The sequence below is a fragment of the Aspergillus vadensis genome (genome assembly GCF_003184925.1).
Source record: "Aspergillus vadensis CBS 113365 unplaced genomic scaffold BO88scaffold_39, whole genome shotgun sequence".
Classification (NCBI taxonomy): Eukaryota; Fungi; Ascomycota; class Eurotiomycetes; order Eurotiales; family Aspergillaceae; genus Aspergillus; species Aspergillus vadensis.
Genome location: NW_020292077.1, coordinates 126,896 through 153,543, shown reverse-complemented (window position 1 = coordinate 153,543; position 26,648 = coordinate 126,896). Strand labels below are relative to the sequence as shown.

Here is a 26,648-nt window from a genome sequence, read left to right as displayed (position 1 = left end):
AGATACCAGTGGCGCTCTGATCGCTTGCTACCAACCGGAAATTGATTAGTGCGCGACTTTCTGAAGCTTAAGCTTAATCCAACACGAGGAACCTTAAGCTCGCTTAGAAGAGAGACATGGCCCCCTCCTCCTCCACTGTGGCTGGGGTTCCACTTGTTCCATGGTCGCTTTTATTAGTCTCTTGGGTTTTATGTTTGAATTTCTCATAATTATGCCCGGATATCCGGCGTGTGCACAATATTAATAAAAGTAAAACCTTTTTTCCGTTTTGCCAGCTCCATCCGAGCCTGTGTCTTGATTTGGACCCCTACGCAATCGCCAATCACTCAACTGGGTTGTGGGTGGTGGCCATCATCATCAAAACCTTTACGGCATTTCTCGTGTTCATCTGATCTCTCTTTGATGGCCCTCCGTATCGTCTAGAAGAACTTTAGCACAGACCTTGTTCCATGCCCCCGATTCGTAATCGGTATCGGACGGGGAATACGATACGCTTTTTTCTTTTATGATTATTTAGGGTTAGACTATCCCCGGGTTACGCAGCGGTTCCGCCCGAAAGTGACCCTTTCGGGCCAAGACTGACGACATTTTCTCCCATGTAGGCTCGCCTGTCTTTGCCGTTTTGCCGTTGTTTAGGCTTCGTGACTGGATTTTCGGGTCCGTTTATTTAACTTTGTACTTTTCACATTTTATTCCCTTTCCGCTGATATTCTTGACTCGTTAATTCCGTGCTCTCGGACTTTCGGCTTCTCGGCAGATGACAACAGCCACTGTGGCGATTCGTACTCGAATCGGGGCGAGCACCTGATCCCGCATAGGGAATTTCTTTCCCCTCTGATTAGCAGTTTCTTTGTCGCCGCAGTTAAATTAGTCCTAATATAGTCAAAAGATAGTCAGTCGCAATATAGGCCCGATGTTGGTGATCTGGCTGGTCATGTTAAGCATTCTGACTAACGATTTTCTCGGACTCTAACTCCGGGTGGCATAACTTCCAACCTATCGTTGAACCCAGGCCCTCTCTCTCCATGCGTCTGAACACCTACCCTGGTCTCAAGCAGGGATCAACTGAGCATACCAATGATAAGCGCCAGGCAGACGTTAATTCTTTTTGCCTGCTAAATGCGCCCCCTTTCTCAGCTGAGAATTTATCCGCTGGACCAAACATCCAGGCATTCCCTGTGAAAAGCTTGACAAATCTTATCCGGGGTGATGGTTCGCATGACATACTGTCCGATAAGTATGATAGTGGGCCCTCCCTCTTTCTTCCCCCTCCTCAAAAACGCCTCTCTTTACTCAGGTAGGCAGGTCTTCAGCTCTGGGCGGCAAAGTGAAACCCAGCCAAAAGCAGAACAAGGAACTCCGACAGGCAAAGAGAAGAACGAAGAACTTTAAAAAAAAGCCAGCTTAGGATCAGTCATATGCAAATCAATCGGCCACGTAAGACCAGAACATAGCTGATCTGCTCGCGACTTATCATACTCCAATCAGCGAGCGTTACCTCCCCGGCGGCGCTTGACCGGGAAATTCGCGTCGCCCATAGTCCGGAGCTTATTGTCCAGTAACGTTGATTAGACTCGATAAAGTTGCGGGCGCAATTCAACCAGGATCGAGCTTTGTCCGTTGCTTCATTCTTTGCCTGAAATTACTCCGTACTTTAATTTAAATTGAAGGTTTGCCTTCTTCTCATTCCTTTGATCTAGTTGACTTCATTCCACATTGGCAAAGTTGATTAAATTAATACTATCAGCTTTGACGTGTTAGTATCCTGGTCTTGCACAGCCTTCTTCCATTACCATCCATCATCCACCGTTTCAGGCTTCAGTTTTTCCATTTTCTTATTACACCTTGGCGCTAATGGGGTCCATGATCGATTGGGATCGAAAATAACCACACTAAGAGAAAGTATCCGACCAAGCCGGCTAGGCTACTAAATTATTACATTTTCTTTTGCTTTATCACGATAGTGATTTCGATCGAATCGGAAAAATGAAATAATAATACTAACAGAAAAAGCAACGATAAAAAAAGAAACACATACTGAAACATGAATGAAAAGGGAAGTTTCAACCCATTCGGGCGCTTCCAAAGTGACTACTTATTCACAAACAACTTCAAAGTTAATGGGAATGTCAGAGAGGAGGGGGTGTGAGATAGATACGTTACAGCTTACAAGGGCCCAACCACAACTAACCAACTAACTAGTAGACTACTAAATACCAGCAGCGCCATCACCACTAACTCCTGGAACTATAGCGTAGCCGTACTACCGACTAGCGTTCAGGATAAGCGTATCGCCAACAAAGTCGGTCGCATCCTGGCCGGTTTTCTTGGCCCTCCTTGGCTGGCCCACATCAGGATGCGTAAATTATTCGGGCCAAGCGATTCTGGCGGGGAGGTGTGGTCAGGAGTTGCTGCTGACACTAAGCTATACTAGTACTTACAGGGCTGGGCTGGGTTGCAGCTGATGTCTCACATGGGGCAAATAGGAGATAAAAGAAAACAAGACTTTCTTCGATGAAGGATGCGACTGTTGTTATTAATTTAGATTAATTTTTCGATGACCCCCATCCGGTGCAAGGTACGGCGTATCACACTTCACAAGGCAGTTGGCGTAGTAAGTCAGTAAGAATGTAGTAAAGTTGTGCAGGCTGATGTTATACTTGGATTATGAAGGACCTGTCTACATTATCAAACTAGAATTTACCAGTTGCAGTAGTACTGTGTGTATGTTTGGGGCCAAAGTGTGGTCTCCTTAATTACTTATTCACGCAACAAGTTGTTCGGTAACACTTATACTACCTTGCAGGAATGACAAACCCATCCAAGTCACGAACCGGTGGTATGTAGATTAGTTTGGTACTAGGTAGCTAGCTTGCTGCACCTTGTGTTCAGTGCTACAACAACCCAAGTATGGGATAGGATTAGTTTACAAAATGTAATGTGTGTACACCCTGCCATCATGTTGTGGGACTCACACTAATGTATGTTCTCCGTCTGGATGCTCAAACTCCTACTTTAGCGAAGTAGTAGGGTGTCACTCACTCACATTGCTAGATCCAACGCAACACCCGATTTGATTTCCGACGTCTCCCATCTCACTCTGGCGCCTATGGCGGACAATAGCTATAGCACCTACATATCACCTGCATAGCCTTGTTTTTTGGACTTGCTCGCCCCTCTTCTGCTTTCCTTCTTTACTTTTCTTTCTGTCTCTCCACCCATGTATGCAAGGCGATGCGGAGAGTCTGGAGTACCACCATACCTATCTGAAAATAGATCAGCGGGTGTGTATGTATGTACACACTTACCTACATCCATCCAGTCATTCATACATTGTGAACAGATCGTCTTCCCTTGGGCTGGCTGGAGGATTAGTGCAGCGAACCTGTCGATATTTTGTTAAACAATGATGTCAGAAGGCAGAAGAATGTTATTATTCTTATGCTTTTACTATTTGTTTTTACTTTTTCTTCTTTTCCTTTTCTTCACACTCTTAAAGCGGTATTTGCCCGTACCACTGGAACCTGCCTCCCTCCTCCCTCACTCATGCAACTGACGATCACAGTAGTCCGGGGAGACCGTCTAGATACACAGAGAACAAGAGTTCCCACATATCTAAGTTAAGTATGCGTATGGAACCAAACAACAAACGCTCCCCCCTTCCTCTCCCCCCCTCCCCACCCAACGTGTCACGGACAGTTAGTTGGCGATACAATCAAGCTTTTTCGCCTCCCAGGCGAGGGATATTAACCGTGTGTGTGTAATGTGAACAAGAAACCTTGTTTATGGTCATACCCAAGGTACCATGACACCTTAAAGTGTGTGAGTCGACTGAACCTCATTCTCCATCTGCGACCAATCGGACTTTGAGCGTGACTCACAAAGCCCAAAGACTAGACTAGACTAAATAACTAGTGTGGATTGTTTCACTGATCTACTGTGACTGATTCCATAATTTTCGGAGAGGATGTGTGTGCCTGTGTTGCCTGCTATTCTATTTTCCAGTTGTCTGTGGTTCTTGCGTTTTAGTTACTCCGTCCGTGGGTTTAGCAGAACTGGACTATTTGCTGTAGAGGATGTATCTACTAGTGAAGTAAGTGAGTCGAGTAATATATATGTAGGTAGTGTGGTAGGGTAGTAGAAGGTTTCGCTGATCGGGGAGGAGCTCTAAAGTTAATTTTCCTTCCAGTTCGCCTTCGACTTACTTACCAGGCAAGCGAGGCACTGGGTGACACGGTTTGGATCGACCTGGAACCAGCAATACTATCCACGTAGGTTAGTACTAGGGACGCTATACGTTCCGGACAAATGCGCAATGGGTCGCTAATCATTGAGACCTGTCTGATTCAAAACTCTTCTATCTGTACTCTGTAGCCTTTTAAAGTTATCATACTTGTAGTAGCCTGTGTTAGGCAAACGCCTTTTCCGTACCTACTTAATCTATCTATTGTGTCTATCTATCTACTGTATGATACGGAAAATCAGTCAGTGTGATCAATACAAATATTTTAGTTTATTTATTTATTTAATTTTTTCTATTCTTCGTTTCTTTTATCTCCCCTGAGTTCCCTTGCATAAACTCACGTCACACAAGAACAAACTTGCTTTCTGGGAATTTTTGTGAGTCAAGATTTTTTATAGTTACCCGCTATCAATGTATGCATGTATGTATGTATGCCTGGATTTACTCCTTAGGCTACTACTACTACCTACTGTTTGGGCTCGGTTATGCTCCAATGCAACCCTTGATTCGGAAAAGGTTTCTGAAATGCCAAGGGGGTTAGAGGGTGTGTGTGCGTGTAAGTAAACAGAAACAGGAGAAGAGGAGCAGCCATTTTGTGAAACGTTGCACGGGCTTATCTCCACTAGCATAATTGGTTTAAGGTAGATTATTTTTCCTTTCTTTCTTACTGGGAGAAATGGTGGGTGGGAAAGATAGTAGTCAGGCTATTCATTCCATTCATCCGTGTTTTCTCAATAATTGCGAAAGTTGGGTTTGGCCGGTGTAATTTGTATGCATGTAAGAGATTGACGCTTTGATTCGTTTATTTTTTTACTTACTTTTTATTTGACAGTCGCGTAGTTAACTGTTTTGGATAATTAGATTAAGGTGTCATCGTGTTGGATGACGCGCTTGGACTTTGATGGTGGGCTTGTGGGTGGACGTGGGGGGGTGGCTGTATTTCATTTTATTTTATTCAGTGTTATTTCGCTTTAATCTAATTCAATGTAACTGATATGCAGGAATTTTTCCAGACAAGATGGAGCCTGTTGTTTGCTATTGCTATGGTAGTGGCAGTGGCATTTAGTTGTTGCTATTGCTGTTGCTGTCAGCTAGTATTTATTGACTTCTGTTGGTTGGTCTTGTAGTACTGCCATGTCAGTAAGCCTACTTTCATCGTCGCACTCGCAGATCAACTACCCGACGCAGACATTGCTGATGGAGATCATCACCCCTCCCTCCCTCTTCCTTCCCTCTCAAGTTGCATGAATGATCGATCATAGCCTGTTTGAATTAGGTTAAGGTACGGAGAAGATAAGGGTGTGTGCCTACAGCCTAGTCATATTTTGACTTACAGACAAGGGAAAGACAAACAGACTACCCGAACTGTGCGCACTTTTTCCTTTCTTCCAAGCCCCAAGCCCCAAGGCTGATAAGCCAAGACGAAGAAAAAATGAGCATAAATGGCTGGCTTACTTCAATAACTCCAAACCAAGCGTGCTCTAGGCGCCCACCGTTGCAGCCCTAGTCGGGCGACTATTGCTTAGTTAGTGTGAAGGCTTCCACACCCCCCTCCTCCTTGTCGCTCTCCATCCGCCACGCGAATGGAGATGAATTACCAGATTGGGAGATTTCCATGAGCGATTTGACTAATTGGCCGCCTCCGTGGCAGCGTATCAGACCTCCGTAGCCGAGGATCGCTATCCCTGACCAGGCCCAAGCGTCAAAGCGCTGCAGAGCCAAGCCATCCCCGCTGACTACTTCGTTTTGGTCCAGCAAAAGTCGATGTAACACGAGTTTTCCGACTGGACCCTCGATTACCAGATAGCCAAGGCTTAGCCTGTCCCTGTGGTCTAGTCTTTTACATGGTGTATGTACTAAGTATCAGTGTCCTATCTACTAAGTTACCTAATTGGTATTTCCCTGAGCACAGTAACTAATCCTTTTCATCCATTCACACACACCCTTTCTCCTTACACCCCTCAGCAAGAGTTCATCGTCTTACTTGAGTTATTTACTTACAAACACCCCCTTCCCTCATAGGGTATTGGAAATCAGCCTAATTTGAAAGCAATTTTTAGTTCGTGTCATATCAGATATGGCAAGGGAGACTGGCGGCTAACTCCGTCGTGGCCATCATCTAACCATCCATCTGATGTCGCCGAGCCACTGCAAATTTACTGGGCGGGCTATTTTTATTGATTCTCGCATCCTTCACCCTTTTTGTCCGGGAGTCGGCCATGGCAGCCGACCTGCCTTTTTCAATCTGAATCCGGTCCCCACGGAAATACCGGACCGATTATGTAATGACCACACCATAGTTGGTGCGTCGGGATTGAGGGCGCAAAACCACAGGAAGAGCAGAGAGCTGGACGAAGAAGTACAGGTGTCCTCATCTGAGTCAAGTTGCCGAGCAAGCCAGCCGATACGAGCGAGGGTCGCGTAGGCGATCCACGGTCCCCAGTCTAGGCAAAAAGGGCCAGAGGATCGATCATCAGTCGTCCATACTCCATCCATGTCAGTTTTACGCTCATACTCCGAAATAGTGCCCTGCTGGTCTGGCGCCGGACAAAGGCCGAGAGAATATGCTTAACACCAGTAAGGTTGGCAACTTGGCATTCGCCCCCCCGCGTGGTATTCCTCCGCAGTTTGACTAAAGGGAATACAAAGTAATACTGGCTACGTACGAAGTGCTCAGCAGGATTAAGCCCATCAGCCATGGGTTCCTTCCCCCCGTCTCCAAGACTTTGTTTTCCAACGCTTACATGACCACGACTGTTTTCAGTGGAAGTATATTAGTAACTATATTCCCTGAACTGGGGCATCCTTTATTCGAACGGACCCCCCCACGATGGATGCTGACCCTGTTCAGCGCTGTCTCGTGCCGATATTAAACGATCCATCCAGTCATTTCGCCTGTTCAGCCCAATAGTTAAAGCTTTCCGTCTGAAACCGCCCGACGACCCTTTTCTCTCGCGACCATCGTAAACGAAGTGGATCGCTGCCATCCTGATTTGGGCAACCGGCGTAGCGAGGCTCCGCCCAGACCGCAGCTTGGAGGGAATAAAGTATCCGTTCGGTGTGGACCCCATCCAGAATCCAGCGCCCAGGTAGGTCGGTTAGTTAGGCTTTCCCCCCTCTTCTTCCCTTCTGTTCCTGATTCCTGGGTACGGAGCACTAGGCAACGATTTCGATTGAAAGGGGACCCAACTGGCGCTTGAGGGTGTGGATGGTTTCACACCTATCCGCAGCTCCCGAATCCAATCATCCGCCACATCCCTGAGACGTGTAGGTAATCGCGGTGACCTTCCAGAAACCGAATCATCGACGAAGAATGGATTGAACTTCGGCGCGGAATAGAACATGCTTCCTCCGGATAGTCCGATACAGATCCACTTTGCGCAGATAATGTAGAGCTGAGCCCACTCTGTGTGCGTGTACTCAGTATGTGAGAGCATTCATGTCGGCAGCCGGACACACAAAGTTCTCCGTAAACAGAGAATTGTCAGTCGTTCCATGATCCATCAGATGGGGCCAAGGTTTTTGGCCCCTCTCTTCCTTTGATGATGATGACTTCTTTGAGCTAATTTGAGTTGCTGGGCGTTTCTTTCGCTTTCTTGTCTTTCTTCCTTACACACATTGGGTAATCTATGACAGTACAGACGGTATCGTAAAATTGACACGTGAGATCATGCCAGCAGGGCCTGCCATGGCAGTACCTCACCGCTATTCCCGCCGCTCCCCGTGTGTAGTCTGTGTTGTTCACGTGCCAATCGACCACAAACAAACAATCATCTTGGTGGTACATTCCAACAAGCCATCCATCAAGTCCGGGCCAGTATGTGAACATTCAACTTATCACACCATTGACTAGAAGTTATCACAATGGTGGGTTCGACTTAGTGTCTCCGTCGTCTTACTTGCCACTCCACAACGAAGTCATTCGATCACTAGGTAAACTAATTAGAAAGCTGGAACGCCGGTCCGCCGTTGCTGGCGCCGGAACTACTGCCCTGGATTGATTGCCTTCAAGCCACTAAATGAAGTCTCGAGCATTCCACGAATCAGTGTGTCTCGTTGGGCGCTTGGCTACACCTCTTTGCGGTGCCCGTTCATACATCCATCCATGGATAATAATGACTCATGATGACAGGGATATATACTGATGGACTTATCTCTACCTAATCAGTTAGCTCTTGTCAGGAACTATACACACACTATCTGGAACAGGTTGGCCATGAGCCATAATGATGTTGCTTGCTACAGACAAGAAGGGACGGGACGATGCGAGAAAAACATGCTCTTCTACACCTACAAATAGGATAGGTATAGGCTGCCAGCCAGATCAGCCATCTACCGAAAAGTTAACCCTATAGCCTTGTTTTTCTGGCAGTGATTGAAGGGCTATTTTCCTCGATACTACGCCTCCGATGTCAACCTCTGATCCGTCGATCCTGCATTCCGAGAGACTGTTTCCAAACAAGGAAGCTAACTCGGATTGCATCGATGCCTTGTCTTTACTGGATGCCACCACGGTAGACTTCTTGGATGCAAGCGCCGTTTGGCTCTTTGAGTGTGAGCAGCAAAACTGCGGCAATCTGGTGAACCACCTCCGTCAATCTCTCAGGACGACGCTGGATGCTTATCCTCAATGGTGTGGCTTGATTAAAGCTGTTAACTCGGTGGATGGCCCTGTGGGTGCTGATCGAGATCGGCTGGCGCCTCATGCCCGCCGTTTTGGCCGGGTGTATGTCCATTATGGCACGCGGGCTGACCCAGGCGTTGAGTTCGTCACTGCACTTGCAGCTGATACTCTCGATGGCCTCTGTCCTTCCTCTCGTACGACATCTCAGCCTCTCTGGAATCAGGAAAATGTGGCTTTATCGAAGTTTGTCCCAAAGACTTGCTTGGCGAACCCGCTTAAACAACCTGTTGTCGACGCAGATATTACCTCTCCGGTCATGGCCATCCAAGTCACGAACTTGGCCTGTGGAGGGTTTGCCCTAGCAGTCAAAATAGCTCATCCTTTAGCGGATGCGCAGTCACTGGTTCACTTCGTCAAAGACTGGGCAAGTGTCAGCCGTTCTGCGTTACTGTGCGAGCCTATCCCGGTCTTGAAACCTTTGTTTGAACCGGCGCGACTCGACGACGCAGCAGCAGGGGACATCAATGCTGCTACGCCGGACGAGTCGATCATCGAACAAACAAAAAGCCTACCGTTTCATCGCTATGACTGGTGGAACGTGCCCCCTGACTCTCCTCTGAAGACACGCATCCCTGAAGCTTTCCGGAACCAGGACATTCCCCCAGCGGGGAAGCAAATACCATGGTCAGAATGGGACACGAAAGCGCCGGTGTCTCATTATATCGTGCACCTGAGTCACGAGCAGGTCGAGAAGATCTGGACGCAAGCCAACAACGTATCCTCCACAACCACAAAGACTAATCAACTGAGTCGACACGATGTCATTCTGGCACATATATGGTCAAGCATCAACCAAGCTCGGAAGATGCAACACGACCCCGGGCCGATCCACTGCGACCTGGCGTACGGGTGCCGACCGGCGTTTCATCTGAGCGATGCCTTTATGGGGTCGCTTTCCGTGATGGTTAATGTGGAGATGGCTGGGGCGGAACTGACGACGACTGCAAATTCGGACGGCAAGGAAACTGCCGTACTTCCGCCCATCGCGCACCGCATCCGCCAAACTCTTCTTCAGCTGAAGAATCATCCGGCCCGCTTGGCTGCCCACCTCCACCGTCTGGCATACGAAACGTCTCCGCAACGCATTTGGCAGGGATTTCTGGGTTCTCGGCACGTTATGGTGACGACGTGGGCGTGCGCAGGGCTGTATGATGTGGATTTCGGGTTAGGTCCACTTTCTTCTTCTTCCTCTTCCTCGGCTCGCTACGCGGATGGTATCCTCGCCAATTTCGATGGCCTCGTCTTGATCAAAGAGGCACCGCCGCCGTCGCCATCCGATCGGGAGTCGGAGGTCAGGCACTGCCGCGTTCCGTCGGCTTGGACGGAGCATGGTGTGGATGTGCAGATTCATCTCCGGAGAGAAGATATGCTCCGGCTGTTAAGAGATCCGATGCTATTGCCGGACACTACGTAGACCAAACCTATTTACATCACTAACTAACCCCTAGTTTGAGTTTACTACGTATACTCAATCGAATCAGATAAATTACTAAGCGGAATGATCAGAGATATACTCTGCTCGGCAGTTACGCAGTCTTGAAATGTACCCACTTGCATATATACTTCTAACCCCTATCTACTGTCCTACTGACTTGGCTTCAACGGCCGTCTTGGTCTTCCCCTGAATCTATAATAAGTTCGTTAAGCATTTACCTTGAACTAGTTGTATTAGTCAATGCCTCTTATAGTACGTCCGTAATGATCTGAAAATAATACATTACGTTAGGCGAATATACTATATTTACATAACTAGGCACAGCCTGGAGCCATGCATGCATAACATAACATAAAATAACATAAAGCCCACTAATTTCCACATGTCATTACTTAAGTTCCTTATATTAAAGTACTAAGTACCTACTATTCAGTGCACTATGATGATGTTACTTAGATATATAGAATATGAATTTGATGAAATAGGAATATATCTTAGCCGGTGTGTTCTCTTTAGATGATAGTATAGATAGTAGTAACATTCATTAGTATATATCTCATACAACTTAGTACTAGTAAGTACTGGTTAGCAGTCCCTAAATATTTCCATGTACGTAGTATAAAATAAATAAGTTAATACAGACTACTACTTACAGACTATTCTGCCAGTCACAGCCACACTGCCCCTGCCACGATGTATGGTAGTACCTACACTACTACACACTCACTCATATATAATCCTTTAGTCAACTTAATTTCAATAGCAACAAGTAAGCATGCATTCGCCGAAGTTGTCCCAACATCAATCAATCAATGTATCAATTAGGATTGTTTTTTTCCCTAGTGCTTACTTCCCATCTCAAGTCATAACAATTAACTAATTAGTTAAACGTTACTGGTAAGTTAACTCAACTGTCATATCCAAGTTGCCTGCCTGGTTACGGTTAGTTTTATCGTGGCTTGGCGCTTACTTACAGTAGTTGTCTAGCTAATGCATGGTCTAGTTTCAGGTTATTTGTTTGGGAGGGGAGGGGAGGGGAGGGGAGGGGAGGGGGGCTGTGATGGGTTGAACTAGTTTCCTGATAGGGATAATTGGTTACGGAGTAACTAGGTAGGTAGATTGTTACTTTGTTGGGGTTGTGGATGAGGCGATGACAGTTACTAAGTAGTATAGGAAGTAAATTAGTTCAAGTGTCTAAGGTATAGTACGATGGCTGTGTAGGGTGTGCTGGGGTGCTAAGCCCTGGGGTGGGTGTGGTGTTGTTAGTTGCTGTTTGATTGATTGCTTACTATGCTATGCTTATGCTTGTGATTGTTGGTCGTTTTGTTACTAACATGTAATAGGATGACTGGTTACTGGTGTATGTGACAATGTAAGATTTTAGAAACTATAATACATTTTTTATTCGGGTTATTTGGGGAGTGATAATGTACATGTCTCGTCTGTCTCATCCTCTTCTAGCAATCCGCCCGACCGAAGTATCTAGGGAACGCGACAATGTCTCTAACACTGGACACGCCAGCCAAGTACCCCAGGAAGCGATCGAACCCGAGTCCGAAGCCTCCGTGCGGCGCGGTACCCCATCGACGGAGGTCGGCGTACCATTGAAGATGGCCTAGATCTTCGCCGGGGAGGAGATGAGGGTACAGTTCTTCTGCTTGATGGGAGGTGGGCGTGGCTGTGTCAGTGCCGTCATTCGATGCGGCAAGGTTCTTGATTAAACCATGTTGGCGCATGTTCTGGATGATCTCCGGGAGGCGGTGCTCGCGGAGTGAGCCGCCAGCTACTTCGCTGACCTCTGGTAGAAGAAGGTCAAAGCAGGCGACTGTTTCACCGTGGGTGGTGGCCGCTGATGCGTGCGACGGGGCCATGTAGAAAGGTTTGATTGGCTTGGGATAGTCGGTTACGAAGACCGGGTGCCCGTGGTTGAGCACGTCAACGATGTATTTCTCGTGTTCGAGTTGGAGACCGCCCTCCCATGTTGGGGGGTACTCGAAGGTGGCGGAGTCCTTGGCGACGGCGTCTTGGAGGAGCTCGATCGCTGCGGTGTATGTCATGCGTCGCCATTTGGGCCCGTCGATCATGTCCTGCCACCGTTGGCGGAGGTCAGCAGGGTCTATGGTTGTTGCCGATTCCTCCGAGTTGGATTCGCCAGGGCGTTTCGTGGTGAGGATTTCCTGTCCGACGGGCGTGTCGTAGAGGCGACGGGTTAGGTCGCGGAGAAGGTACTCGACGAGGTCTGTGAGGGTGTCCAGGTCGTTCATGAAGTTTGCCTCTGCTTCTAACATGTAGAACTCGCTGAGATGGCGAGGCGTGTCGCTCTTCTCCGCCCGGAACATGGGTGACATGGTCCATACGTTTCCTAGCTCCGCAGCGTATGCTTCCAGATGCAGCTGTGATGATACCGTGAGGTACTTGGGAGCGCGGAAGAAGTGGTCGCCATCGGCTGGCGTTGTCCCTACTGCCTCACGCGGTAGCACTGTGAATGTTTCTCCGGCTCCTTCGCAGTCCGACGATGTGATTAGAGGCGGGTGCACCTGAACGAAGCCGCCATTGGGGGCATGCCGAAACACATTTCCGAGTTGGTATAGGCATTCAGATCTGAATCGCGAGAGGAGGGAATTGAAGGGCGTGCGAAGGCGTAGGTGGGGGATTTGACGGAGGAATTCGGGACTGTGGTATTTCTTTTGGATAGGGTATGTCTATGTAAGGATAATTGTGAGTTAGTATATGTCTGTAATTGAGGACGAGAGGGCCCTACCTCGGGGTCGGTCTTTCCCACGATGTTCACAGAGGTAGCCTGCAACTCATGTGTCTGCTCCTTGCCTGGTGGACATGCCTTCCATACTCCTGAGATTTCGACAGCTGTTCCAGTAGATAGTCTGGAGAGCGTGCGAGCGACAGTCAGTGTCTAGGGTCGTGGGTGAAAGATTTCGGGGCCGCGGAGCACGTACTCGGCAGCCTGGGAGGGATTCAGGATAGCCTGCAAAGGCTTGGCTGTTGAGCCATCGGAGATCTCTGCAAAAGCGAAACGCTTCTGCTTGCGAACTGATCGAATGAACCCGTTCAATTGGATCTCCTGGTCCTCCAGACTAGATCCCTTCTGACTCTGCTCGAGGACCTGGGCGCAGCGGAGAAGCGTGGAGCCGGCGCTCCTTGCTGCTGGCCTATTGTTCAGTCGCGCAACCGATGTGGCGAACGTCCGCCGCCATGTCAGCATCTCTTCGAGTCAATGGAAAGAAGTCGCGCGGGCCAGAAAGATAGATTGGAGAAAGTATCGCGGGTGTGCATCGGTGTGGAAGAAGTGCGCCGGGCCGATCGATGATTCAGCTCCGCAAGCCGCACGCGATAAGCCGCTCACTTATCGCTGACCCTCTCTGTTGTTACCTGCGACGGACAGCTACGAGCAGCTCTACGTAAAGCCATATACGATTAAATATTGCCACTTTTCTGATTTAGCGATGGAGTAGGGAATATGTAGCGTAATCTGCCCAAAGCACACGCAATCCAGCAATATCAGTCTCAGAACAGACCGTAAAGTCCACAGCTACTTGGATCACAACGAGTCTGGGTCATATCAAGTTGTAAGAAAAGAACTATTATTACCAAGTTGGTCATCACATCGTCGATCCCTGTTGTTCGTATGCCTTGCGTTCCTCCTCAATCATTTCAATCGCATCCGATACCCTGCCGTCTGCGGCCGCAGCATAAATCGCTATTCGTTGATGGCCACCGTCGCTTGCTCCGCCATATCCCAAGCTCACCAAGGTAGAGACGCAGTCGTCAATGTCGCGTTGCCTGACATCAGGATTGATTGCCTGAGTCTCGGAAGAAGGGCTTTCAAAACTGTTGCGACGTCCACCGCGGTGACGGTGACGTCCTTCCGGTCTCCAGCCGAATATGCCGCGAGGGGCGTCCCACCCCGAGAATTCATCTTGCCAAGCAGAGCGGGGTCGCTGGCTCTTCCAACGTCTAACATGGCGGCGAGGGCCAAAAGATGATTCCTCATGGTCATGCGCACCGTGCAGATTACGGGTCTCTGAGAACTGTCCAGGCCGTGCTGACAAGTTCTCACGGACCTCCTGCGGAAACGCGCCGGGAAGCCCCTGCAGCGCCGCATTGCCGTTCAGGTTCTTGGCTTCTGGTGCTTTACCGCCAGACCTCGTCTGTGCGCTGGATGAAGCCGCTTCCTTCTGCTGCTCAGCCAAAAAGTGCGCTTCGAGCTGTGAGACTGGGGGAAAGCGGCACTCTTCCAATTCACGCGTAAGCTCCGGGATGCGATCGAATTCAGGACTCACGGGCTCAGAAGGCCCCGACTTGGGGACACCTTCAGGCAAGAGAGACGGGTAGAGGGAATTCAGCCGCGTGGAATCTCCCAAGGACGAGTCCTCCAGACTGTTGGGAGACGCTGCGTTGCCCGGATTGCGATTATCATTGGAACACAAGTCTGCCACGGTCAAAGGGACGGCACGTTTACCGCTGAGCGATTGGGACCCCTCTTGGCTACTAAGTGATGTCTTCTCCAACTTGGCGGGTGTAGCTGTAGATCCTTGAAGCTCAGACGGAACGGACGTTCGCTCACTAACAGCAGGCATTGGACCGTCTGGTGTTGCTTGAGGAGAAGGATCCTCAGGGTGCAGCCTGGTGACCGGGGTCTGCTCACTGAATTCCAGGTTAATTGCATGCCCATCAATATGCGTCCCCTGCAAGGCCTCCAGGGCCGCCTTTGCCGCAGGGACAGATGGGAAGGACAAGTAGCCAAATCCAGCGTGCTTCCCGGTCCCAACATCAAGAGGCAGATGTACATCTACGAGAAAACCCCTGGAGGCAAAAACGTCGCGGATCATCTTCTCGCTAACATTGAAGCCCACATTGCCGACGAACAATGATGTGTTAGTGGCGCTTTGTGTGTCTGCCGGCGTAGCATCGCGGCCCGATGATGGTACATCGTTGGTTCCACCATGATCTTGTTCATGAGCATGTTGGCGACTAATGGGAGCGCGGCCACGGCGACAGTTGTGTGCGACGTGTGGAGGCCAATGTCGGTGCGTGTGTTGGGAGGGATGTGCATGAGTACTCGTGGGTTGTGAACGAGGAACCTCAGGCCCAGCAGGGAAGTGAGGATGAGTAAAATTTTCGGGTGTCGGCCAGAAAGGAGGCGGCGGTGGAACTGGGAAGGGCTGGTGAAAGTGATGAGGAGGTGGACCGAAGAAAGGAGGAGGCGGAGGCGGGGGCGGATAATGGTGATGGGGATGAGGATGCGGTGGAGGAGGGGGCGGTGGAGGTTGGAAGTAGGGTGTGAAAGCAAAAGGGCCGTGACGTCCATGAGGGGCATGAGGCACGTATCCAGGTGCATCTGGCTGCGCCTGGTTAGGGCCGCCTGGTTGAGTCGGTCCATCCGCCTCTGCAGCTTTCTTGGAGCCAGTTTTAAGGTCTGATTCTGGCCCCAACTCTTTCTCTCCGGATTTTGTTTCGCGGTTTCCCAAATCCCGACCCTGGGTTGGCTGGTCTACCACATCGGGGACAACACTATTAACTGCAGTGGCATCGGATGGTCTGGAGGGTTCAGCCTGGTCGGGACGGAGGCCATCTGGACGTTGTTCAGAGGGAGCCTGGGGTTGACCACCAGTTCGAGTGCAGCCGAACTCCGACTCAAATGCTTCGAACAGAGTATGCCCTACATTTCCAAGTTCCGACGCCATTGCACGCAGACTGTCCACAGTGCCGGCGGCTGTGGGGAGTTCTCCCTGGAGAATGTTCCCTGTCGACGCACCACCAACGGTATGGTTGATAGAGCCGGTAAGCTGTCTCATCTGGGCTTCCAAACTCGCAAGAGCACCTTGTACCGAAGACCCAACATTTCCGGGAAGGGCCCTCTGAGCGTTCTCCAGCTGCCGTTCAATCTCGGGTATACTTGATCTCACCCCAGAACTGAGCAACTCAGCGCCGTTGAGCAGGCTCCGCATTGCATGAGTGAATGCATCCGCGGGATTTGGAGTCCTGCCCCTGGGGGTTCCCGCTGGCTCCTGAGCGGGAGCTGAAGGTTCCTCCGAAGTGCTATTTTCTTGCATATTCCTAGAAGCATCGAGAATCTTGGCCATCTCGGCCTCAAAAGCGGCCATGAGTGATGCTGTGTCGTCGTTCTTCGTAGCTTCAACGTTCTCTTGCTCAGTTCCTGACCGTACTTCTGCTGAAGCGCTAGCAGCCGGGGCATCCACAGTTGATGATCCAGCCCGGTTTTCCGCATCCTTGCCTTCTTGCTTTATCTGAAACTTCTTCCACAACTCGGTTATTGAGTTCGAGCGTCGAATATCGAAGAGGTGCATGGGTTCGGTGGCTTCCTGCGGCATCGGGTCGTGCGCAAGGTCAATAGGCTCATCGAGGCGTTGGGAGAGTTCGAGAGACGATCCAACCTATAAAAACCGATTAGTACCAAGAGGACGCAGCATATGCGATAAGACATACAGTGATGATCTCCCCATCATCGTCATCAACATAAGTCAACCGTGCCCGCGGGTGATTCGATGCAAGATCATCATATTGGGGAGCAGACAGCTGCACGATTCCCCGACGAGCTCTAGGTGATGACGGTTCCCTTGTCAAGGGTTGAGTGGATGCCGAGGGCACCTCTGCAGATGTATGTGATGGAGATCCATGAAGATCTCTGATCTGGAACGGTTTCAACATCTTCGGCGATAAAACACAACGGTCGCGGAAGAGCAAAGTTCCGCTCCCAGACCGTTATGAAGCCAAGAGAAGACGATGGATAATGAACCACGCAGCACGCAGGCGATGCTGGTGAGAAAGAAGCCAGTTGAACGACTCAGATAGACCAGAAAGGAACAGTAAGCTGGCTGGCGATCAGCAAGAAAGAAAAGGGATCAAGCTTGACAGGAATCTAGGCCGTAGGATAAGGGTCTGTCTGAACCCCGGGGGGAGCGGCGATAAGGAGGGAGGGAGGGGGGGGGAACAAAGGCTGGCAGGCGGCGGTCGTCGTCACTATTGCTGCTGCCTATGGGAACGACAGCTTTAGTTTCGGCGTTGGATCGTCTTTTCGCCTCAGTTCAGACAACAAGATTCCGCAAGAGGAAGCCGACCATCGTCATACGAAGGTCAGCTGCAGTGTAACGGGAAGGGAAGGCACAGGGAAGGTTAGGGGTCCAGGCAACCAGATATTATTGAAGGAAATGTTTGACGTGATGGTGAGTAGTAGTCTATACGAAGGAATGAGGTTGCGGATGAGGAGAGATCTAGTCAGCCAAAAGTACTTTGTAAAGTAATCCGTCAATAAGATGATAGTTAGTCTGGATCCTCTCCAAACATCCCAAGAACTCCAAGACTCTTCTAGTTGCAGTCAAGCTTGTCTTTCTCCCCGCGCGGCGGTAATATGATTGGATGGCGACGGAGATCAACTGACCCGGTCCAACTGGTCTGACTGGTTTAATTTGACGGGAAGGAATCCGCTGGTGGATGGAGGTCCTACGTATCCTCTATACCAAAATCTAATCTAGTTGACGACTGCAGCAATTGTCCCTGCAGAGTGAGAGGGAAAATGAAAGCTTGAGCGTATCATATATCTACTAGCTAAACAAATCGATTGTATTCAATGCACCCCATAATCCCTCCACCTTTCCTTTCCGGGTTCCCTTCACTCCTCATAGTAAGCAGAAAATATGCAAGTAAGCTGTACTGCCTTTCCGGACTCTTTTAGGCTAATCCCTCCCGCCCGGCCTATCCAAAGCAACCAGCGTAAGGGAGGAGAGGGAAAAAAAAAAAAGTGTCCAGGACCTAATACTATCTACAAACCGCCGTCACAGATGGCTGGCATCTCCACAGAAACGCGTTTGCTTCCCGATCACCATCGAATTCATCATTAAGGGGGAAGGAAGGAGAAATAAGCCGCGAATTGACGCCATTCGTTCCTAGCTACTAGTCCTTAGTTATCGTTTCCTTCCCTCCTCGTCTCCAATGGCTCCAAGTGACCCTGTGTCGCGCACCGAACCATCCTCCACCGACCGTAACGTCAAGCACGTCGTACTGGGTGACCTCCTTTTCCCAACATGGTATCAGTCCATCTATCCGGAAGATCTCGTCAATAAAGACACAGACCGGTTGTACGTCTGTCGGTGGTGCTTCCGGTACTCGTGCGACGTCCACGCCTACGCGCAACATACGCGACTCTGCCAACACCGGACAACACCTCCCGGAACGAAAGTCTACGATCATGGCGGATACTCCGTGTGGGAGCTAGACGGTGAATGTCACAAACTCTACGCGCAAAACCTTTCCTTGTTCGCCAAACTTTTCCTCGATCACAAGTCCGTCTTCTACGATGTCGTCTCCTTCCTCTACTACCTCCTCGTCTTTACCGATCCCAATGACCCCGAGAATTACTACGTTCTGGGGTTCTTCTCGAAAGAGAAGCTCTCCTGGGATGCGAACAATCTCGCATGCATCCTCGTCTTCCCGCCCTACCAGCATAAGCAGCTTGGAAAGCTGTTGATGGGCGTGAGTTACAAAATCAGTTCGTGGGAGAGCGATAGTGGTCTCATAGGCGGTCCGGAACGGCCGCTCAGTGAAATGGGCCACAGGAGTTATACTCGGTTCTGGCAGGAACGAATAGCCAGGTATCTATTGTTACGGGGCGGCAACCCGAAGGAGGCAGAGGCGTCGGGCTCCTCCGTGCCACTGAAGCAGAAGTCTCCGAAGACGTCCAAGCGAAAACATACCCACGAGCTCATGACAGTGCAGGACATTGGTCTGGCGACGGGGATGTTGCCTGAGGATGTTGTCACCGCTCTTCAAGGCCTGGGGGCCGTTGAACCTGCGACGCCAGCTAAGAAGCGCCGGACAAAGGATTCATCTGGCGAGGCTGGATCGGGCGCAGAGGAGCCCTTGTTGATTCGGAAATCTAAGATTCTTGAGTGGGCCAAGTCACATCATATGGCGCTCCAAGACCCTGTTAGAGATGAAGGTTTTCTGGGGAAATGGGCCCCAGCTGAGTCCACTGAAGAGAGTAATGTCGACAGTGATGAGGTTGACGAAGATGCTGGATAGAAGCTTCCTGGCATTTCCCTATCTTTGAGCTTATCGTTACGTTCTACCGCCATGTTTCCTGATGTGGAAACAGCGTGTCATGTATTATTATTTGCCTCTACTTACGCTACTGACCGTATGGAGCATCATATTATTAATGAAACCTAGCAATACTATAGATTGACGGATTAGATACCTGAAGGCTTTTGTCGCATAGAATTAGTAGTATGTAACGTACGCTCTCTGAAACAACATCACATCCGAGGATGCTACCTGTTACGGATGAGTAACTCTGCGTATTGGCAAGTTACGCAACTCGCTCACTTCTTATTCACTGGTAATTACAGCCAAGCGACAATAGTGCTTTGCATGTGCTATGAGCATGGTACTTTATCTCGCTGCCTACATTTTGACTTTCAACGGATCAAGTCGAAGCACTCACCGTCCCTTAGGCAGCCATGAACGAGGCAACATTACATCCTAGCGGGTTTGAAACACGATTAATTCCCTCGTGGATTAGAATCGATTAGGATACGTAAGTATGTGAAGTACAATTTTCGACGTAGGATATTTTTCTATACCGGTGTTCCGAATATGGAAGAACCTGATGTTCTCGCTTTACAATAACTCGCCTTAGACGTAGCCATCACATTACTCATCCATACCGCCAGGTCCTCCCTGTCGGCCCATTTGTCTGGCCTTGAGCAGCTCATCGCAGAGCAGGAGGTTCGAGGCAATACCCGTGCTGGACGCGACGCAGTTACGCAGCACACGGAAAGAGTCGAAGACACCCTCCTGGATGGGGTCCATCGGCTCACCAGTGGTCAGGTCCAGACCGACGGTGTTGCCGTTCGACTGCTCGTCTTGCAGAGCCGCCAATGAGTCCTGGACATCATGGCCAGAGTTGGCCGCGAGGGTCTTGGGGATGATGAGAAGGGCGTCGGCGAAAGCCTGGACACCCCACTTGGCCTTGCCCTTGACAGTCTTCCGGAAGGCCTCGGAAGTGAGGTGTGCTGCGCAGGCCACCTGGTAGCTACCAGCACCGGGGATGACACAGTTGTCGACGATGGTATTGTAGACGGACCGCAGACCGTCGCGAACGGCATCCTTCACCTGTGCGATGGTGTGCTGGTTGGGTCCCTTGATGAGGATGGTGACGGACTTGGGGTCCTTGACTTCCTCAACGAAAGTGAACTTCTCCTCGCCGAGCTGGTGCTCGTAAACCAGGCCAGCCCATCCAAGGACATCGGGGGTCAAGTCCTCAACACTGTTCTGTGCAGTACCACCGCAGATAAGTTGAAGACGCTCCATGTTCCTCCGCTTAGCTCTCCGGAGAGCGAGAATGCCGTTCTTGACAAGGACATCCAAGCTCAGGGGGTCAATACCCTTCTGGTTAATGACAACGAAGCTCTTGTTGGGGTCGGTACCGCAGACTTGTTGCTTGAGCTCCACGATCTTCTTCAGCTTAGCATCGACGAACTTGCGTTCACTCTCCACCAACTTATCCCTCTGTTCGGCAGAAGAGTAGTAGAAGCCAGAGTTAATCTCAGACTTCTCGTACTCCAGACTCACGTTCAGGGTCAGGATGAACGCGTTCTCGACACGCTTGGGCATGTCGGGGTGTCTAGCACCGTGGTCAAGAGCAAGACCACGGATAAGTCTGGTGTCAGAGGACGTGCGATGTTGCATGGTCATAATCTCAATCATGTGTAGATCGGGCTTCTCGGGAGCTCTGTGGATGGCAAGGACGGCGTCGACGATATCAGGCGTAAGCTTCTCGGCCAGAGCGCTGTTCAACTTCGTGCTGAGCGACGTCCGCGCGACGGAAAGGAGGAGTTCACGGTCAATTGTCCGTTCAAGCTTGAATTGCTCGAGGAACTATATACCACCATAGCTTAGTATTGTAGATGACCAACCATCTTGGATTTTGATGTACTGACCTTCAGAGACTCGTTCTTCGCAATCTCATAACCATCCGTGATAACACGAGGGTGCAAACCCTCGGAGATGTGTCGATTTGCCTGCTTCAGAAGCTCACCCACCAACAGGACGACAGATGTCGTTCCATCACCGGTAATATCATCCTGTGCCGTTGCAGCCCGGGCAATCATAACCTTTTGCCTGTATTAATAATTGCGTTTGAGGGAGGAGGAGGGAGGTCGAGCTCACAGCCGTGGGGTTTTGAATTTGCTGCACCAGTTAGCATGAGAGTTAATAATTCCTGATTGTAGATACCACTCACCATCTCACGCAGCAGAACATTTCCATCCTTAGTCAACTTGATCTATTCGCAGAATTGTTAGTAAAACTGCCGAGTTGCCGTATTCGAGGAAATAAATCATACTCCGCCTGCACCATCCACCAACCTGTGATCAGTCAGCTCTGCATCTGTCTATTACCATCGTAAATTGAAAACATACATCTTCAGGGTACCCGAGGGACCCAAGTTGGACTTCAAGACATCCTGAAGACCCTCACCGGCGCTGATGTTGACCTTCAAGGCCTCCGCTCTCCGCTACGAACAGTTAGTCTCTGCTGGACCACTGAGGGGCTAATGTTTCGGGGGGGTAAAGGGAAGAAGGATAACTGCATGCATACCCTCGACTCGGCCTTGGGATTGAGTAACTGCGTTGCAGACATTTTCTGCAGCACGAAAGAGCGACAAGCAACAAAACCCAACGAAAGAAATCCGGAGAAAAAAGATAAGGCTGGCTGGTGCTGTAGGGCCCCTAAGACGATGCCCGCGCGGCCACAAACCTGGTGGTGTTTGCCGTCGAATGCGGTGAGCTGTAGTTTTGGCAAAAAGCCCACATTCGATGTTCGCACTAGCGCCGCCGCGAAAAAAAAGAGCTCCGACGGCTCGACTCTGCAAATCTACCCTCCCAGGCTTTTCTTCAACTCCACGTCGGTCCACGGCAGGTCTACGGTCGCATAACCCCGGGAAATTGAGACGCGACCACGATAAGTCGCACGTAAAGGACCGTTTTGTCTAATTTTTAGGGCCCTTCCCTCAATTTCGCAATGGCCGACTTCCTTCTGTTCGAGGGCCCCATGGGCTACTCGCTTTTCAAGGTCGCCCACCAGGGTGACAGCGTGGGAAACCGCTTGAAGGAGGTTCAAGAAGGTGTTAACGACTTGGCCAGTTTCGGTAAAATGGTCGAACTGTCCAGTTTCCTGCCTTTCGAGTATGTGGTTCAATTTTTCCCATAGGGGCACTTTCCCGCAGGATTCTGACAACTTCCAGGAACAACAAGCAGGCCCTCAGTGAAATCAACGATGTCTCCGAGGGTGTCGCTTCGGACACTCTGATCTCTTTCCTCGAATTGAACTTGCCTAAGCCCAACAAGAAGAAGAAGGTTGTTCTGGGTCTGGCCGACAAGGCCTTGGCTGGAAGCATCAAGTCTGCCTTCTCTTTCGTTGACTGCGAGACTGGAGACACCAGCGAAGTCGTCCAGGATATGCTTCGTGGTGTCAGACTGCACGCCACCAAGCTGCTGAAGCAGCTGCGTGAGGGTGATATGGACACCGCCCAGCTTGGTCTTGGTCACGCTTACTCTCGCGCCAAGGTTAAGTTCTCCGTCCAGCGCGATGACAACCACATCATCCAGGCCATTGCTATCCTCGACCAGCTCGACAAGGCTATCAACACTTTCTCCATGAGAGTCAGGGAATGGTACTCCTGGCACTTCCCCGAACTCTACAAGATCGTCTCCGACAACCAGCGCTACGCCCAGATTGCCTTGTTCGTTCAGGACAAGAAGAGCTTGAACGACGAGAAGTTGCACGACATTGCTGCCCTTGTGGAGGACGATGAGGGTGTCGCCCAGAGCATCATCGACGCTGCTAAGCACAGCATGGGTCAGGAGATTTCCGAGACCGACATGGAGAACGTTATCTCTTTCGCCCAGCGCGTTGTCAGCCTGTCCAAGTACCGCAAGTCTCTCCACCAGTACCTGATTTCCAAGATGAGCGTTGTCGCCCCCAACCTTGCTGCCCTTATTGGTGAGATCGTTGGTGCTCGTTTGATCTCCCACGCCGGTAGCTTGACCAACCTGTCCAAGTACCCCGCTTCTACGGTTCAGATTCTCGGTGCTGAGAAGGCCCTTTTCAGAGCCCTGAAGACCAAGGGCAACACCCCCAAGTACGGTCTTCTGTACCACTCCTCTTTCATTGGAAGAGCTGGCCCCAAGAACAAGGGTCGCATCTCGCGTTTCCTTGCCAACAAGTGCTCCATCGCCTCCAGAATTGACAACTTCTCCGAGGAGCCCTCCACCAAGTTCGGTGAGGCCCTTAAGAAGCAGGTCGAGGAGCGTCTGGACTTCTACGCCACTGGTGCTGCTCCTACCAAGAACGAAGTCGCCATGGTAAGTCAATACAGCTAGTGTGATTGCTACTACACTAGTGAACCAAAACTCCCTATTCTTCGTAACAAGTTTACTGATGGGTTTTACAGAAAAACGCCATGGATGCTGTCCTTGCTGATATGGACATTGACGGCGCTGAGAGCGATGCCGAGATGCAGGACGCTGATGAGAAGGCCGAAAAGAAGGACAAGAAGGAGAAGAAGGAAAAGAAGGACAAGAAGGAAAAGAAGGAGAAGAAGGAGAAGGGCGAGAAGGAGGAGAAGAAGAAGAAGCGCAAGTCTGACGTTGGCGAGGGCGAGTCCGAGAAGAAGAAGCGGAAGCACGACAGCGATGCTGAGCCGTCCAAAAAGAAGAAGAAGGTTTAAAAGTACCGAGTCTTGGGACAGGAGGGCGTCATTGTCGCGGCGTTGATGGGTTTTCTTTATTATTCTTGCCAACCATGTTCTGTTTTCTCCTTGACGACTTGATGGGCTGGGTATCTTGTAAATTATTCGATTGAGGCCTGTGTCGTGCCAAAATTTGTTTGTAGTTCTTGCTGCCAATCTGATATGGCTTTTTGGTTCTAGACTTATATGACATGGCAATTGGCTGTAAGCGAAAAAGTACTAGTAGTAGTTTGACGGAATTCAGTAGCGATCTAAACAAAGGAACCGACCGTGTCCTGGATATCTAATCCGAGCCAACAGCGGAGGAATCCTGGCTACTAATTAGTTAACTAATCTAAGTTTACAGGGTCGATCGCTGCTTATTCACCGGGCGGAGGAAGGGGCCGATGACCACCCAGACCAGCTTTCCCCTCTCAACCCCCCCAGCGAGGACTGACAACCATTGCGCTTTCCCTTCGTTCAGTCACTACCATATATCATGGCCCGAGCATCAGTGCTCTCCGCATTTACTTAGTTATAATGGCTTCATTTATGACTCTGGTCAAGATATTAAGAAGCTAGCCTTATTATTTAGCGCACACTTACTGTGTCATTCTTTACCATAGCCGGCGCGGTCGATGTGATGCCCCCACCTTCGCAATGAATCCCAGCCCCGCGATGATGCCAACTACCCTGCCGACGATGTCCTCTGAATCGCCTACACGTAAGCGAGCATCGTCCGAAGATTCTGATTATCGCAGTCCTTCCGCTTCACCTACATCAAGCGGCTCAATCCCCAACCCCCAGGAATCCAAGATCCGGGAAGCAGAGGACTGGGGTCGATACAGCCCGCGAGCGCTAGTCGCTGGTCGCTTGGGGCGATTGGCTATCCGCGGGGATCAATTTTCCACGTCGCCAGTGCCGTATGGAGTAGATCAGGGCATAGTCGCACATACTGCACAGTCGGGGAACTGGCCTACCTCAGACGGTGATTCCCATGAGTCTAACGCCTTATCCGAAGCGAACACCGCGATGGAGATTAGTCCCAGCCCAGGGAAATTGTCAGATTTTGCGGAAGCTACCCAATCTCCTGAAACTGCTAAAACTGGATCACCATCTCCCAGAAAGAGACGATCGACACCCAGCCCTCGCAAAAAGAAGCTCCCTACGACTTCCTCCACGATGCGTAGCCGCAGTGCATCACCACCTCTTATAACTGATACAGCTGAGAACCCACTTACATGGCATGACTCGGAAATCACGGGTCACAACCCGACTGATCCTACTGACGACGGATATGGGCTGAATGGAATTGGTTTCAAACCGACTGCGGCAATGGCTTGGGCCAGGTCAGAGAGGAGAAAGAAACAGGTCGCAGAATGGAGGAGCCGTGAAGCCAGAGAGGCGCGCGAAAAGCGGCGAGAACGCCGAGACGGTGCCGACTTCGAGAGGATACGGTCTATCCAATCTGGCGCCATTCAGAAAAGGGTCAAATTTGACGTCTAGATGCGGACTTCACATGAGTATGCGTATGCGTATGATTTCCCTTCTCCCGAGACACACCTTCTATCCTCTACGATATCCCTACCACTTCTGGAGTTAATCGGTTATTGTGGCTTTATCGAAACGGGCGTTGGATTGGAATTATCGACACGAGACATGACGACATCACAACTTCAAGGTTGGATAGGGTAGCAGCCCGTAACATAGAGAGGAATATGTACTTTTGCAACAAGCCCACTTTATACATAGTACTATACAATGAGATTCCATCCAACTCCAGTACTCCATGCGATGCACAAAAAGCCTACCAAAATTTGTAGTTCGATAGGTTGGTCCAGCTCTTCCGTTTCCTTTCCTCCTCCGCCAAACGTGCGGCTTCCTCGATCTTTTGTTCCTTCTCACGTTGCTTTTTGTCCTTGAGTGCCTTCATCAACTCCACTGCCTGTTTCATGCCGTCTAATTCCTCCACGCGACGCCGTTGGCAGAATTCGTGGGCTGCAAGCGCTGTAATAGCGAAAGCACCTACCGCCCAGTTACAAGCGGTCCACATAGAGCGCAGTCCTAAATTCATTCAATTCATCAGCAACCATGTATTATATCAGATCCGGTATTGAAATATCATACCTCCAACCACGCCCCTAACGCCGCCTACACCGAACCCGGCCCCGATTCCGAGGAGCAGCGAGTCACGCGCACACGGCGCTTTGTGGAAAGACATGGCATTTTCGAGCGACATTGTTTTCATAGCCTCAGTGACCGTGATATCCTTTGCCTTTTGTCCAGTCTTGGTGGTCGCTGTAGGCAGCATATTCACGGGCTCTTCGGGGTTTCCGAAGGCATCCCACAGCTTCCCGACCTGCGACTTGGGAAACTCATGCTTCGGTTTCCGGTCTCCCTGTTGCCCAGGCTCCCTCACTTCCGGAGTGGAGGTAGTTGGGTCCCGCGCATCGTCGGCCATTATGTGATATCCAATTGTGGGTTCGAGATACCTCGTCGTCGCTCTATGTCCAATCTATTG

The 26,648-nt window shown here is 50.2% G+C and overlaps 10 protein-coding genes across 10 annotated transcripts; 5 read left to right on the top strand and 5 right to left on the bottom strand.

Annotated features, from left to right (window-relative positions):
* The first annotated feature begins 701 nt into the window (after nucleotides 1–701).
* Nucleotides 702–1,331, top strand: BO88DRAFT_409122 (uncharacterized protein). Its single transcript, XM_025707881.1, has one exon. It carries the CDS (start codon nucleotides 1,026–1,028, stop codon nucleotides 1,299–1,301), a length of 276 nt encoding a protein of 91 aa, XP_025557366.1. The 5' UTR covers nucleotides 702–1,025; the 3' UTR covers nucleotides 1,302–1,331.
* A 5,031-nt stretch (nucleotides 1,332–6,362) lies between these two features.
* On the bottom strand, nucleotides 6,363–7,205 carry BO88DRAFT_430371 (uncharacterized protein; the record flags this gene model as incomplete). Its single annotated transcript, XM_025709242.1, has 6 exons — nucleotides 6,363–6,474; nucleotides 6,573–6,729; nucleotides 6,759–6,875; nucleotides 6,906–6,997; nucleotides 7,073–7,160; nucleotides 7,187–7,205. The coding sequence occupies 6 exons, from the start codon at nucleotides 7,203–7,205 to the stop codon at nucleotides 6,363–6,365; spliced, it is 585 nt and encodes a 194-aa protein (XP_025557365.1).
* Nucleotides 7,206–8,197: 992 nt separating this feature from the next.
* On the top strand, nucleotides 8,198–10,515 carry BO88DRAFT_409120 (transferase family protein). The gene has a single exon (XM_025707880.1). The coding sequence runs from the start codon at nucleotides 8,653–8,655 to the stop codon at nucleotides 10,339–10,341; it is 1,689 nt and encodes a 562-aa protein (XP_025557364.1). The 5' UTR covers nucleotides 8,198–8,652; the 3' UTR covers nucleotides 10,342–10,515.
* A 1,212-nt stretch (nucleotides 10,516–11,727) lies between these two features.
* On the bottom strand, nucleotides 11,728–13,633 carry BO88DRAFT_409119 (asparagine--tRNA ligase SLM5). The gene is made up of 3 exons (XM_025707879.1): nucleotides 13,317–13,633; nucleotides 13,124–13,244; nucleotides 11,728–13,064 (listed from the first exon to the last, which is right to left on the bottom strand). The coding sequence occupies exons 1-3, from the start codon at nucleotides 13,580–13,582 to the stop codon at nucleotides 11,820–11,822; spliced, it is 1,632 nt and encodes a 543-aa protein (XP_025557363.1). The 5' UTR covers nucleotides 13,583–13,633; the 3' UTR covers nucleotides 11,728–11,819.
* Nucleotides 13,634–13,979: 346 nt separating this feature from the next.
* Nucleotides 13,980–17,049, bottom strand: BO88DRAFT_353100 (uncharacterized protein; the record flags this gene model as incomplete). The annotated part of the gene is made up of 2 exons (XM_025703621.1): nucleotides 13,980–16,775; nucleotides 16,828–17,049. The coding sequence occupies 2 exons, from the start codon at nucleotides 17,047–17,049 to the stop codon at nucleotides 13,980–13,982; spliced, it is 3,018 nt and encodes a 1,005-aa protein (XP_025557362.1).
* Nucleotides 17,050–18,003: 954 nt separating this feature from the next.
* Nucleotides 18,004–19,577, top strand: BO88DRAFT_409117 (putative histone acetyltransferase (MysT1)). Its single transcript, XM_025707878.1, has one exon. The coding sequence runs from the start codon at nucleotides 18,331–18,333 to the stop codon at nucleotides 19,417–19,419; it is 1,089 nt and encodes a 362-aa protein (XP_025557361.1). The 5' UTR covers nucleotides 18,004–18,330; the 3' UTR covers nucleotides 19,420–19,577.
* A 210-nt stretch (nucleotides 19,578–19,787) lies between these two features.
* On the bottom strand, nucleotides 19,788–22,158 carry BO88DRAFT_409115 (chaperonin-containing T-complex subunit CCT6). The gene is made up of 7 exons (XM_025707877.1): nucleotides 21,997–22,158; nucleotides 21,819–21,913; nucleotides 21,743–21,764; nucleotides 21,641–21,682; nucleotides 21,568–21,588; nucleotides 21,339–21,512; nucleotides 19,788–21,276 (listed from the first exon to the last, which is right to left on the bottom strand). Exons 1-7 carry the CDS (start codon nucleotides 22,036–22,038, stop codon nucleotides 20,050–20,052), a joined length of 1,623 nt encoding a protein of 540 aa, XP_025557360.1. The 5' UTR covers nucleotides 22,039–22,158; the 3' UTR covers nucleotides 19,788–20,049.
* A 299-nt stretch (nucleotides 22,159–22,457) lies between these two features.
* On the top strand, nucleotides 22,458–24,127 carry sik1 (snoRNP complex protein NOP56; the record flags this gene model as incomplete). The annotated part of the gene is made up of 2 exons (XM_025707868.1): nucleotides 22,458–23,762; nucleotides 23,852–24,127. Exons 1-2 carry the CDS (start codon nucleotides 22,857–22,859, stop codon nucleotides 24,125–24,127), a joined length of 1,182 nt encoding a protein of 393 aa, XP_025557359.1. The 5' UTR covers nucleotides 22,458–22,856.
* A 447-nt stretch (nucleotides 24,128–24,574) lies between these two features.
* Nucleotides 24,575–25,904, top strand: BO88DRAFT_409114 (uncharacterized protein). The gene has a single exon (XM_025707876.1). It carries the CDS (start codon nucleotides 24,788–24,790, stop codon nucleotides 25,631–25,633), a length of 846 nt encoding a protein of 281 aa, XP_025557358.1. The 5' UTR covers nucleotides 24,575–24,787; the 3' UTR covers nucleotides 25,634–25,904.
* BO88DRAFT_409113 (cytochrome oxidase biogenesis protein, Cox20 subunit) lies at nucleotides 25,745–26,640 on the bottom strand. The gene is made up of 2 exons (XM_025707875.1): nucleotides 26,255–26,640; nucleotides 25,745–26,191 (listed from the first exon to the last, which is right to left on the bottom strand). Exons 1-2 carry the CDS (start codon nucleotides 26,586–26,588, stop codon nucleotides 25,935–25,937), a joined length of 591 nt encoding a protein of 196 aa, XP_025557357.1. The 5' UTR covers nucleotides 26,589–26,640; the 3' UTR covers nucleotides 25,745–25,934.
* Between the last annotated feature and the right edge of the window lie 8 nt (nucleotides 26,641–26,648).

Excerpts from the sequence above, each read along its gene's own strand:
- BO88DRAFT_409122 (XM_025707881.1), top strand. The coding sequence starts at position 1,026 with ATGCGTCTGAACACCTACCCTGGTCTCAAGCAGGGATCAACTGAGCAT.
- BO88DRAFT_409120 (XM_025707880.1), top strand. The coding sequence starts at position 8,653 with ATGTCAACCTCTGATCCGTCGATCCTGCATTCCGAGAGACTGTTTCCA.
- BO88DRAFT_409119 (XM_025707879.1), bottom strand. The coding sequence starts at position 13,582 with ATGCTGACATGGCGGCGGACGTTCGCCACATCGGTTGCGCGACTGAAC. Across the intron at positions 13,245-13,316 it reads AATCCCTCCCAGGCTGCCGA|ACTATCTACTGGAACAGCTG; the intron begins GTACGTGCTCCG and ends CACGCTCTCCAG. Across the intron at positions 13,065-13,123 it reads TGGGAAAGACCGACCCCGAG|ACATACCCTATCCAAAAGAA; the intron begins GTAGGGCCCTCT and ends ATCCTTACATAG.
- BO88DRAFT_409117 (XM_025707878.1), top strand. The coding sequence starts at position 18,331 with ATGGCTCCAAGTGACCCTGTGTCGCGCACCGAACCATCCTCCACCGAC.
- BO88DRAFT_409115 (XM_025707877.1), bottom strand. The coding sequence starts at position 22,038 with ATGTCTGCAACGCAGTTACTCAATCCCAAGGCCGAGTCGAGG. Across the intron at positions 21,765-21,818 it reads CCCTCGGGTACCCTGAAGAT|GTTGGTGGATGGTGCAGGCG; the intron begins GTATGTTTTCAA and ends GACTGATCACAG. Across the intron at positions 21,513-21,567 it reads AAATTCAAAACCCCACGGCT|GTTATGATTGCCCGGGCTGC; the intron begins GTGAGCTCGACC and ends TACAGGCAAAAG.
- BO88DRAFT_409114 (XM_025707876.1), top strand. The coding sequence starts at position 24,788 with ATGAATCCCAGCCCCGCGATGATGCCAACTACCCTGCCGACGATGTCC.
- BO88DRAFT_409113 (XM_025707875.1), bottom strand. The coding sequence starts at position 26,588 with ATGGCCGACGATGCGCGGGACCCAACTACCTCCACTCCGGAAGTGAGG. Across the intron at positions 26,192-26,254 it reads CGTTAGGGGCGTGGTTGGAG|GACTGCGCTCTATGTGGACC; the intron begins GTATGATATTTC and ends GAATGAATTTAG.